Here is a 13379-nt window from a genome sequence, read left to right as displayed (position 1 = left end):
GGGGGCGTGGCTTGCTGCTCAAACGCAGCCGCGCCAGCCCATCCCCACCATTGCACACACATTTTCTTCGAGTCACCCACCCTCCACTCCCTTTAGATTAGCTGTTCCTGAGACTTTGCTATGGACCTCTGGTTGGTCGCCCTGTTTAACCAGGGGGCCTGGTAGGAGTTTTTTTCCAATTGGCTAAATTGGCCCGGCCTCTTGGTTTTTTTCGCCTACCTCGTAGCAACCGTCACAACTTTCGTGGTATTTGGCGGTTAGGCATTGGAATGTGTTGTTGGTGTGTGGAAGGGCAAGGTGTGGCCATCGCCTTCCCCAACAATATTGGGTATTCCGCTAAAGGAATCCGGCGGTTGTGGATCCTGTCCGATGCCCGTGTGGCGGGGGGCCATGGCACGACCCTCGGTGACATCAGGAAGAGAGCCTATGGTTGGATTAGCATCAACAGACTCCCCCTACTGGTGGTTAACCCCTCCTCAGACTCACCCCTCTACGAGTGGGTGGAGTCTAATGTTCCATGGTCCAATGCCTAAGCCAATACCTTCTCACATGCTGTAATCAATAAAGTTGTGGCCTTTACCTTACCCATTAACTTTACATTCTGTGTCCACGTGTCTTTATTCCCCAAGCGGGGATCGGGTCCTCGAATCACAACCAAGTGATATGGATATTGTAAACAGTGATTCCCACAAGTGCATGCTTTTTGCAATGTGGAAGTCACAGAAATTGAGGAGGGAGGGTCCCGGTATGTGGTCTGGACTGGCTGAGCCTTTGGAGGCCGGATTGTAAGGTCTCTTCCATACCATACGAGGAGAGGACATGCCCATGAGGCTCTGGGCAGCAGGAAACAACAGAGCATACCCTTCTTCACTGCCAGTATTAAATAGACATTCGAGCCAGGTTTATCCAGCCCATCCTATATAAATTCCCAGGGCATTCAGAACAGCACAACATCTCCCTATTACTACAGGACGAAAGCCCAGAAGTCACATATTCAGTCACCAGATTCTGAACTGCCATGACAGATACTTGCCGAAGGATGGTCTATGCCACAAATCAGTCCTAAAATAAAGGCCCATATTGTTAGATCTGTATCACTGAAGCCCCACCTCATATAGCTGTTTTAACTGATCTTTTTAAATTCTTATTATTAGTTTTTATTCATCCATTACTTATGCTTAATCAAGTATTCTGTGTAAATGTTTTAATCTACGGTTGGTTTTTGCTCCCATTTATTTAATAATTATTCGCTTAGATTCATACCGTTATTTATTTAGATGTTTTGCTTATGTTGGTCTGTGTCCGAATAAAGTAAATTCATTCATTCAAGGTCTCCTCCCATGAGTTTTTCAGCCACGGCTCAGAAGCTGCTTTGAAAGCCGTTGAAACAGTGGGGAAGAATTGATGCCCATCCAAGTGGCAGAACCAAAAGCCTCACATAGATAATTATATTTGTTGGGATTTGTGTAACCAAGATCTGCTTGCTTTTTTGAAGAAGCAAACCAAGTGGTATAAATTGCTTTTAACTTGTTGTGCTTTTGACTTGATATTTTCTATACCAGTGAGATCTTTGGGTTCCCTTTACAGAGCTAGCACAAGCTCCTGTTCACATTTCATACTTTGGTCGGACATGAATTTCGGGTGACTGGCACTGCTCATATGGATCTGCTCCCAGAGAAGACACAGTGATCTGTCTTTTCCTGTAACGTGCCCTGTTTCCTTCAGTGAGAAGACTTATTCCTGCCCCACCTTTAGTTATGATCCCTTTTCAAGCCTCCCGCCAGTCAGGTGAATATTTCCATGCTGCTTTCGAGAGGCAAGGAAATCCAAACCATCCAAGAGTTACCAGCAATAGTCTTGCTCTGCCCTCGTGTGGCCAATTCAACAAATGCAACAATCACATAACAAGTCTATAATAATACATCCAAATAAATTAGGGCAAGCCAATGATAAGGCAAAACAATAAACTTTACCTTATATAGAAATAAAATATAAGGGGTGCTTTCTAATACAGTGGTACCTTGATATACAAACTTAATCCATTCCAGAAGTCCATTCTTAAGCCAAAGTGTTCTTCAACCAAGGCGTGCTTTCCCATAGCAGCGGGGGACTCAATTTACAAATGGAACACACTCAACAGGAAGCAGAACATGTTCTGCTTCCAAGGCAAAGTCCACAAACCAAAACACCTATTTCCGGGTTTGCAGCATTCTTAATCCAAGTTGTTCATAAACTAAGCTGTTCTTAAACTAAGGTACCACTGTATACCATTTGTCGCACTGAGCCTAGAGCTTGCCGATCAGAAGGTTGTTGGTTCGAATCCCCGCGACGGAGTGAGCTCCCGTTGCTCGGTCCCTGCTCCCGCCAACCTAGCAGTTCGAAAGCACATCAAAGTGCAAGTAGATAAATAGGTACCGCTCCATCAGGAAGGTAAACGGTGTTTCCGTGCACTACTCTGGTTCGCCAGAAGTGACTTAGTCATGCTGGCCACATGACCTGGAAGCTTTCTGCAGACAAACGCCGGCTCCCTCGGCCAGTAAATCGAGATGAGCGCTGCAAACCCAGAGTTGTCCACGACGGGACTTAACAGTCAAGGGTCCCTTTACCTTAGTTGCTGTTTGCCCTGATGTTTTCTGTCGCAAATGTTGGAGTGGGTCATCTATACTACAGTGGTGCCTCAGGTTACGTACGCTTCAGGTTACAGACTCCACTAACCCAGAAATAGTACCTCGGGTTAAGAACTTTGCTTCAGGATGAGAACAGAAATCGTGCTCCAGTGGCGCAGCAGCAGCGGGAGGCCCCATTAGCTAAAGTGGTGCTTCAGGTTAAGAACAGTTTCAGGTTAAGAACGGACCTCCGGAACGAATTAAGTACTTAACCAGAGGTACCACTGTACTGTATGTTTCTATTCTTTAGAGTATCATTGCAGTTTCCTGTGTCCACAGCAATGATGGAATGTGTTCAGACCGAGAAAAGTTCTGTGGTTGTCATCACACTCAGTTCCAATCCCTGCTTCCTCCAACCAGCAAATGCCACCGTTAAGAGCAGGTGCACCACATATCAACGGTCCTTTCACAGGGTTGCTAGTTGTTCTTCTTCTTGTTTGGCATTTAACTAGCTGCTATCCTGATATTCTGTTTGTGACAGAAATTAGAAAACAGGACATTGACTCTTTTGACCAGAGCTATGACCAGCTCCCATTGTTCTAGGGACGTTTTGTGACTGGGAATTTCATCAGCGAGAGCGGTTTCTGGGAGCAGTACTGCGCCTAAAATTTCAGATTAAAACTGCAGAGTGGAAGGAAAGTAAGAGCTTTTTCTGCCTCCCCACTTCCAGCTACTCTCTGAAGGCGGGAGAAATGACCCTTTTAAGAATATTAGGGGGTTGCCTACTATATGCCACGCACAGGAAGAACAAGGATATAGTTTGAGTGCCTCACTTGTAGTTCTATAAATCATTTAATGTGTCAACACAAATAGAAGTTATTAATATTGCAGTTGTCGTATAAGTGATTATTATTTTGACCGGAATGTAATTGAGATTAATAAGATTTTGGAACGCAGAAATAAAGAAAATCATCAAATCATCAATTCTAGCATGCCAGGGGGGCACCTAAATTATATAATTCGGTATTTGAATGATTGACATTAGTAACTGTATTATATTGAGGCTATTATTGGATGGTAATTGAAAATTAATAAAAAGAATTATAAAATAATATTAGGGGAGTGGGCAGGGGAAGAACAAGACCATGTGAAAAATGAACACAATATTTTAGCTGCAGTTCATTCATTTTCAGCTTTGTACTCTTGTTATTTAAAAAAAGTGTGCCTAGACATTCCGTTGTTGCGCCCATAACTTAGATTTAAGGTGTCATTTAGCTCCTAGCTTTCATGTCTCAGTTTCTAACACTGGCTATGACTAACCTCCTGTCAAAGAAAAGCTGGTGGAGGGGTGTTGTGAAATGAAAGTTACTCAAGGCAAAATGCATAGTATTGTGCAAAAAACCTTCTACGCCTTGAAAATATCGCAGAACCAGTCCAGACCTTTCAAAAATGCCAGGTGGTTTCATGACTGTGATATTCAGGCATAGCAATGGAATGATGACAGCATCTTGTGGAAACATATAGAATAAAAGAACAAATAAAAAACACTGAAATAAGTGCTAAAAACAGTATGTCTGACAAGGCCAAAAGTTAGGTAAGGGCTAAGGATTATCAGAGTTCGCCGGTACAACAGACTAGTAAGGGGGTTTGCATCAGTATTAAAAAGTCAAACTGCATTTAAAAACAACAATCAAGCAGTATATAAATTTTGTAGAATAAATTGGCTACAGCTGAAATATTGCTCCGCTATCTGGTATCTTGCCAGGGGAATTTTGAGGGGGCCTAGCCCTTCTTGAAAATTCCCCACCGCCATGGCAATTTTGTTTTCCTCTTGATTTTAATGCATCTATGTGGTTTAGGTGTGTCTATTTGTTTGGTTGCAAGTTGCTTTGGGATGCCCAGGGCAAGATAAAACTGATAAATTTAATAAATAATCATTTATCTTTGCAGAAGCTATGTAGATTCTTATTCAACAAGTTTTGATATGCTTAATAATTTCAACTTTTTGATTTGTACTGAGGTAATTTACCTACCAAGTCATATCTCTGGGTTCTTTTCCGCATGCGGGCAAATTATTACACTGGCTGGTTTGCAGTTATCCAGTAAGCTATTTTTGTAAATGCATATTTTCATTAGAATATTAAGAACTCAGGTGTGTGATCTTTAGACACGAAGTGCGTTTTTCATTTGTTAATTAACCCCAGAACTTCACCTCCTTCTGAAGAAAGCAATTCAGGCGTCATTATTGATCCAGCATTTTCTGCACTGGCACAGAACATTCAATCAACTTCTGGACAATCTCCATACTCCCTTCCAACCTTTGTCATATAATGAATGGCCCAACTCCCACCCTACCCAAGATGCCCATGAACACACTTTGTTTAAGGCTGTTAGCATCACGATCCTTAAACTCTATTGGCTTCCCTGAATCTGAATTTGGAGGAAAGGTGGCATATGAATACATTATATAAAATACTTTCCCACCTGCTTGGCAGATCACGCAAAGGCCTTTAGGTGATATGGGCCATATATATATATATATATATATATATATATATATGCAGGTTTTGGTGTCTTCGGGTGTCTTCCCGTGTAAGAGTTGGGGTGTCTAGGCGACGTTTCGACATGGTCTCACTCGTCATCTTCAGGCTGGTGCTTTCGGCTTCTTGTTACTGGAACAGAGCAGGATCTCAGTGTTTGAGTTCCTATAAATACTGTTGAGGGGGTGTGGTGTATAGCCTCCAACGTTCTGGGCAGAGCCATCTTCTCAGAAAAACTCTTCACAAGCTCAAGAGGTCAAGACACGAAAGCTTTAGCAACTAATCCACACTTAATGACCCACCTAAGTGGTACTCAGAATATCACTCAAGAAATCACTCAAGATATCCCTCAAGTAATTAAGGAACAAAAGAAGAAAAGGCACACTAACCTGGGAACTTCCTCTCTGCCCAGAACGTTGGAGGCTATACACCACACCCCCTCAACAGTATTTATAGGAACTCAAACACTGAGATCCTGCTCTGTTCCAGTAACAAGAAGCCGAAAGCACCAGCCTGAAGATGACGAGTGAGACCTCGTCGAAACGTCGCCTAGACACCCCAACTCTTACACGGGAAGACACCCGAAGACACCAAAACCTGCATTCCTGTACCCGTGAAAATCTACGAAAGCATATATATATATATATATATATATATTTCTATATGAACTCTGCAACACTCCAACCATTAACAAAGTAATATTCAGTCGCTTTTTTTCTCTGGATGTGGGCAAGTAGAATTTTTTCCTTAATCAGGGGAAAAAATAACCTTATACTGAATTGAGTACCTAGCTTGCACCTATTTTTTCTTCTTCTTAATGATGCTCTAAAGGTTTCAGGAAAGCCTACAGCTTCAGTTCAGGGGCAGAGTTCAAATCCCTGACCATTGCATTTAGGGAATGACCTGGAGCAAGGCACTACCCCCGAGATTTCGTAACTCGTTTGTAAAATAGCAACAACTCATTACAGAAGGTTGCTGCGGGGAAAGACATTGCGGCACATGGTAAAGGTGGAAAGGCTAAGGGCTTCAGCTGCAGTAATGCTATACCAAAAGCATACAGTCTTACTTTGGGTTGAAGTTGCTTCAGGTTGAGCGCTTTCGGGTTGCACTCCGGAAGTAACGGGTTTCGCTGCTCGCGCATGCGCAGACGGCCAAAATGATGTCATGCACATGCACAGAAGTGGCGAATCGTGACCCGCGCACATGCGCAGACGCAGGTTGCGTTCGCTTCAGGATGCGAATGGAGCTCCAGAACGGATCCCGTTCGTATCCAGAGGTACCACTGTAGTCAGTACCTATATGAGAGATGATCCAGGAATCTCCTTATACCACCTTGCCTTCTATGGGAGGACATTAACATATTGAAGGGATAGACTACAACTCCCATCAGCCTCAGTGAGCATGGCCAATGGTTGAAAACTGCTGGAGGTCACCAAGTTGGGGAAGCCTGTGTTAGACAATGTGGAAGAAGAACACAAAAAAGATGAGCCGACATGCTTGTAACTTTATTGAACAATGATTGCGCAAACTTCTACTGTACTTCACAGGAAAGGTTAAGTGGCTGAAGGTATTGATCACAGTTGGATTTTGAAATTATTTGTTGAGGGTGTTCAAGAGATAGTTGGGGGGCAATATCCTTTATTCCCACCTTCTTAACCTGGAGGCCAACCCATCTGACGGCCACCAAGGACATGGAGATGCACATGGTAGACAGACTGACCACCATCCGGCCCTTCGTTCACCACCATTCGGTATCCCCTCGTCAAGCCTAATTCAGCTGCACATTTCTTGCCCACAATCATTAAGTGTCCGAGAAGCTGGGAAAAGGAAAAGAAAAACACACCAATAATGCAAACATTCAGATTTTATGGAGCAGCTAAAGTAAGAGTTCAGTTGGAAAAGTGCACACATACACTGTCACCAGGAGTTTCAGATATTCAACATCCCTCAATGGACATCAATTCACACCTTTTCAAGCGCTGCCTAAAGTGGGACTCACAGATCTTGCCTCTAGCTAGAAACATAATCTTTAAAGTTCACACACAGGTTGATCTAACAGTCCCTAATGTTTTGTGTTTTTCCACACCCTTCTTGAGAAGTTCCTGAATCACTCCTGGGGTTCATTCATTGTTCAAAATAATGAAAAAAGAACTTGAGCCAAGACTTTGTGTATACATATATCAATAAATACACATTTCAGGAGCAAATATTTCAGAGACATCTAGTTGAGTTTTCAAAGATTTAAGGGTAACTATCTAACTGCCATGTGTCCTCCTAGTCAAGCTAATAATCTAAGATACTGTGGATGCAAAAGCAAATTTACACCAACACTTATTTTCCTTTTTCAAGTATCACATTCTTTGCTGTTAGTTTATGATGCAAAGGAGCCAGAGAGGAGGATGCGCTTCAAAATGTTAACCTAAGCACTGAAGAAATGTGTAGTACCCGTTTCCCTATTTTATTATTCTTGCTGGAATTTTGGCGTTAGTTGTCCAAACCTTTCAGGTCATTGCCAGGGAGATTTTAATATCAACCTATTCATTTCCCATCCCATGTTAACTTTGCAAAAGGGTAATAAAACATTGTGCATTCCACCATTCTGAGCCACATAATACACATTTTAATACAATTTTGTTTTCTATTAACCATTTCAAATCAATTTCACAACTGCATCAATTCATGACTCGGGTTGCAGAGATAAGTTCTCACATTTCAGCATATGAAAGTGAGTTTTATTTAAGTCTCCTCTTTCCTGGCATGCACTGAATAGTTGTATAGTGCCAACCAACTATACTTGCAAAATGGGAAAACTATTTACATTATAGTGCCTCATATCAGAGCAATTGACATTTCATGTCTCCTGACTTTTGTTTATTAAAGTAGAGATGCAAGCTTGTCCAATATAAATGGATTGTACACTTTTAAGCTTGACCACAAGGACATAATCTGATCGTTTTAAAATTCATAATTATATAACTAAAAACAGATAGTAAGATTTTATTTTTGCGTTTATATTCCACCTTTCCTTCATGGAGCTCAAGATGGCATATATGTGCCTTCTTCCACCATAATATCCTCACAACAGGCTGTGAAGTAGGTTAGGCTGAGAATTGGCGACTGGCCTAGGAAACCTAGTGAGCTTCATGTCTGAATGAACATTTGAATCCAGACACCCCCAAGCACTACACTACACTTTCTCAGAATGGGTTCAAGGCAGAGATGGGGAACTTCTTTCAGCATGGACAATTGTCAGGAATGATGGGAGGTGTAAGTCCAACACCTCAAGGAGCACAGGTTCTGTAGCTACCTATTCCTAATTTCAGGAATTTCAAGGTACATCCGAGGATAATTTCTGATGCAATAAAGTTGTCCCATGAGCAAGGATACATGGTAATTCTGATGGTAACATCAGAAATTAAGCCACTACCTAATTTCTGCAATGGAAGCACGGTAGAATAGAAATGCAAGCAAATAAAAATAATAAAAAATAGAGCAAACTATAGTCCACAGAGCACCAGGAAGATGCAACCTCTGTTGTGGTTCTTATACACAACACAAGAGCAAAAAAGGTTTGAGGCATGCAACAGAATGGTTTTAGGATTTGTTTGGAAAGCTTGTAATGGGAAGCGAGATAAGAGCAGCATTTATTCTCAGCTTTACTGAAAAGTCAAAAAGCAGAACACCACTTAAAAGCCTTTGTGCAATACTTACAGCTTCATCAGAATCTTGCGCTTGAGATATCTGAGCAATAGGCTTCTTCGGAACTACTAGGAAATGGGTTGGAGCTTGTGGGGAAACGTCGTGGAATGCAAGGCACTGCAGGGGAGAAAAAGCCAAGGATAAGACACATGCAAGAATTATTTTCAAGCAATTTTAATTCTTCCCATAACTAGAAACTAATTTTTTACTAGAACACAGTACTAGAAGCTCATTACAGTGGTACCTCGGTTTGCCTACGTCTTAGTTTGCATACGTTTTGGGTTACAAACACGTCAAACCCGGAAGTGCATGTCTCAGCTTGCAAATTTTTTTGGACTGCAACCCATTTTTTTTGGATTATGAACAATTTTTGGGGGGAGGCCCCATTGGCAAAAGCGCACCTTGGGTTACAATCTGTTTTGGTTTACAAACGGACCTCCGGAATAGATTATGGTTGTAAACCAAGGTACCACTGTATATGGGACTGGAGTCTCTTTGCAAGGCAGAACAGACTTGGCATCTTAAATGATGACATAAGCAGCTGATCTCCAGAAATACTGTAGGCTAAATGTAGTTCTGGTTTCTAGTTTCACACCATTATTTATTACTATTACAGCTGGCAAGGATGGAGATCCTAACTCTCAGTGCTTTTTCTGGGGGTACCCAAGGGTACTCAGAACTGGCACTTTTTCCAATTGTTAAAAGTGTGGCACTTACTGTAACAACTTCGTGGTGAGTATCAGCGAGGGCTGGGCAATATCTGCCCAAGGCTGACACACATTTCCGGGGCAGATTTTTTTCAGACTCATCTAGTTGCGTTTTCAGATTTCAGGGTAGCTATGTAACTGCCATGTGTCCTCCTAGTCAAACTAATAATTTAAGATACTGTGGATTCAAAAACAGTTACATCAACACTTATTTTCCTTTTTCAAGCATCACATTATTTGCTGTTAGTTTATGATGCAAAAGATTCAAAGAGGAGAATATGCTTCAAAATGTTAACCTAAGCACTGAAGAAATGTGTAGTAGACGTTTCCCTATTTTATTATTCTTGCTGGAATGTTGGCGTTGTTCAAACCTTTCACGCCATTGCCAGGGAGATTTTAATATCAACGTATTCATCTCCCATCCCATGTTAACTTTGCACAAGGGTATTAAAACATCATGCAGTCCACCATTCTGAGCCACATAATACACATTTTAATACCATCTCGCTATTAATCATTTCAAATCAATTTCACATAGCTATGACAACTGCATCAATTGTAACATGACTCAGATTGCAGAGATGAATTGTCCCATCTCAGCAGATGAAAGAGAATTTTATGTAACACTCCTTTTCTGGCTTGCAATTACTATGGCTGTTGTTGTTTAAAGTGAGTTTTATTTAACTCTCCTCTCTTCCTGCATGCAATTATTATTATTGTTGTTGTTCATTTGTACATCGCTCATCCGACTGGGCTGCTCCAGCCACTCTGGGTCAACTGTATCAATTTTAAGATTCACAACTCAGGTTGCAGAGATTAGTTCTCACATTTCAGCAGATGAAAGTGAGTTTCATTTAACTCTCCTCTTTTCTGGCATGCAATTATTATTGTTGCTGTGGTTTATTCAATGCCAGATTTACGTATAAGCTAAACAAGCTGTAGCTTAGGGCCCCACTCTCTTGGGACCCCCAAAAAAATTTAAAAGAAAAAAACCTGGATGTACATTTCAAAAATATGATAAAAAGAAATAAAACCTACATAAAGTAACAGTGTTTTGTGTTGTGTGGCCTTCCATTTTGTTATGTGCAAATAGCTTTAGATAACTATTAGGTCCATAAATTACCACATAGCGGTTCCCTCACTGTGAGAAGCCAAGTTACAGGGAACCAGGCAGAGGGCCTTCTCAGTAGTGGCACCTGCCCTGTGGAACGCCCTCACACCAGATGTCAAAGAGAACAACTACCAGACTTTTTAGAAGACATCTGAAGGCAGCCCTGTTTAGGGAAGCTTTCGATGTTTGATGCATTAGTGTATTTTAATATTTTGTTGGAAGCTGCCCAGAGTGGCTGGGGAAGCCCAGCCAATGGGCGGGATATAAATAAAGGTAAAGGGACCCCTGACTATTAGGTCCAGTCGTGACCAACTCTGGGGTTGCGCGCTCATCTCGCTCTATAAGCCGAGGGAGCTGGCGTTTGTCCGCAGACAACTTCCGGGTCATGTGGCCAGAATGACTGAGCCGCTTCTGGCGAACCAGAGCAGCGCACGGAAACGCCATTTACCTTACGGCCAGAACAGTACCTATTTATCTACTTGTGCTTGATGTGCTTTCGGTTGGCAGGAGCAGGGACCGAACAACGGGAGCTCACCCCATCACGGGGATTCAAACCGCTAACCTTCTGAACAGCAAGTCCTAGGCTCTGTGGTTTAACCCACAGCGCCACCCGTGTCCCTTCCCAGCATATATAAAAACATAAAGGAACATGGGTGGCGCTGTGGGTTAAACCACAGAGTCTAGGACTTGCTAATCAAAGCTCAGCGGTTTGATTCCCCATGACGGGGTGAGCTCCCGTTGCTCGATCCTTGCTCCTGCCAACCTAGCAGTTTTAAAGCACGTCAAAGTGCAAGTAGATAAACAGGTACCGCTGCGGTGGGAAGGTATACGGTGTTTCTGTGCACTGCTCTGGTTCGCCAGAAGCAGCTTTGTCATGCTGGCCACATGACCCGGAAGCTGTACGCCGGCTCCCTTGGCCAGTAAAGCGAGATGAGCCGCAACCCCAGAGTCGGCCAGGACTGGACCTAATGGTCAGGGGTCCCTTTACCTTTATAAAAACAGGAAAACTTTCTTAATTGCACATTTTAATACAGCGGTACCTCGGGTTAAGTACTTAATTCGTTCCGGAGGTCCGTTCTTGACATGAAACTGTTCTTAACCTGAAGCACCACTTTAGCTAATGGGGCCTCCCGCTGCTGCCGCGCTGCTGCCATGCGATTTCTGTTCTCATCCTGAAGCAAAGTTCTTAACCTGAGGTAATATTTCTGGGTTAGCGGAGTCTGTAACCTGAAGCGTCTGTAACCCGAGGTACCACTGTCCCACCTCATTTTTCTGCTAACCATTCCATTAAATCTGAGACCTTGGTTGAAGGAGCCTTTTGGCGCCCTGCTTATATAGCTGAGTTTCGTCCCCTGCGGCCGGAGCCGCCGTCCCCCAGCTTCGAGGGCGGGCCTTTGGTCTCCCTCAGCCGTTCGCGGTGCTGCCAGGCCCCGCCGGGGTCTCCGCTCAGCCCGCCGCCCTCCTCCTCACCTTCTCGTCCTCGAAGATGATCTTCGCCGGGATCTCTTTGCGGATGATCTTCCCGAAGATGGTGTCCCCTCCCGGCTGCGCCACCTGCGCTTTGCTGATCTCGTCAGCCATCGCGAACCGCCGCCTCACGCGACCCTCTCGCTCGCTCGCCCCGCCTTCCGTATACCGGCACTACCCCCTCGGTTCCATCCAACCAATGATAGACCTTCACGAGGTTAGCCGACCACTCGCTAAGCGTCACGCCGGCGTCTTATTGGCTCGCCTTCCCGCCCGTCAACTTTCTCCCCGCCTTTCGCGCCGTTTTCTAACTACGCGTCAATCAGGACGCGCGCTCGCGGGAAAGGGGCGGGGATAAGGGAGCAAGGAGGTGTCCGCATTGGTCGCTCTAGTAATCCTTTTCTTCTCCGTGGTTCGTTCTCCCCCTTCTAGCGCCCAGCTCTATGGCTTTAACCCTTCGCTTTCCAAATAGTACTGTTTCTAAATAGATGTTGCCACTTTGCAAAGGCGCCTCAGTCGAAACGGAGTCGACGGCTTATGGGAGGCAAATGTATGTTGCCCTACGCCGTGGTCCCCATGAAACATCTACCTCCGATTCTGATTTTGGGACTGGGGAAAGGGGCCTGGCTATTCCTCCAATAGGGAGTAATGCTTATCTATGGAAAAGGGACCCCACTGCTTTCTGCTTCATTCAAATCATCTTCAAGGCAAGTTGAGAAAAAAGAACGAGCTCCTCCAGGCTGCATTTTAAAGCCAATAATGTGTGCACAAGCCAGAAGCAGTTAGTTAAAGACCGGGCTTATCTTTGGTTGCAGGCTGCGTCTCCCTTGGGGTGAGCATCACAAAAAAGGAAGACAGTAAAGTCTGCATAAGCTAGCACATATGTAAGTGTAGAAATAATAATTATTTTTAAATGCAACCCATCTCCTTCGGGAGGGAAAGGTTATGACAGTGTGACTCGCTCTCGGGCTGCTGTCCAGGTGCTGACCGGCAACTCCGAGGCCCCTGCTCTCCCTTCTGACGGTGCTTTAACTTTAGGCTACTGTCGGAAAGCTCTGCAAATAGAAATAGAAATAGGTATCTGAAGAAGTGTGCATGCACACGAAAGCTCATACCAAGAACTAACTTAGTTGGTCTTTAAGGTGCTACTAGAAGGAATTTTTTTATTCTGCAAATAGAAGTCACCTTAAAGCAGAGGACCGATGCCCTCTGGAAAGCAGGACCTAGAGCCATGCTGCTGTTTCCGGAG

At 43.7% G+C, this 13379-nt stretch overlaps 1 protein-coding gene and 1 long non-coding RNA gene across 2 annotated transcripts in view; one reads left to right on the top strand and one right to left on the bottom strand.

The window, feature by feature from the left end:
• Positions 1 to 6630: 6630 nt before the first annotated feature.
• Positions 6631 to 12323, bottom strand: HINT1 (histidine triad nucleotide binding protein 1). The gene is made up of 3 exons (XM_083464702.1): positions 12134 to 12323; positions 8858 to 8962; positions 6631 to 6963 (listed from the first exon to the last, which is right to left on the bottom strand). The coding sequence occupies exons 1-3, from the start codon at positions 12242 to 12244 to the stop codon at positions 6799 to 6801; spliced, it is 381 nt and encodes a 126-aa protein (XP_083320828.1). The 5' UTR covers positions 12245 to 12323; the 3' UTR covers positions 6631 to 6798.
• The window catches only part of LOC310688353, a 33279-nt gene continuing 31510 nt past the window's right edge, over positions 11611 to 13379 (top strand). The window contains exon 1 of the long non-coding RNA XR_014516885.1: positions 11611 to 11919. This is a non-coding gene — a long non-coding RNA (uncharacterized lncRNA). The remainder of the gene's footprint in view (positions 11920 to 13379) is intronic.

Source organism: Podarcis liolepis (genome assembly GCF_965112155.1).
Source record: "Podarcis liolepis genome assembly, chromosome: 11".
In the NCBI taxonomy this organism is placed as follows: Eukaryota; Metazoa; Chordata; class Lepidosauria; order Squamata; family Lacertidae; genus Podarcis; species Podarcis liolepis.
The sequence above is the reverse complement of the archived record's forward strand: the minus strand, read 5'-3'. Positions and strand labels throughout refer to the sequence as shown.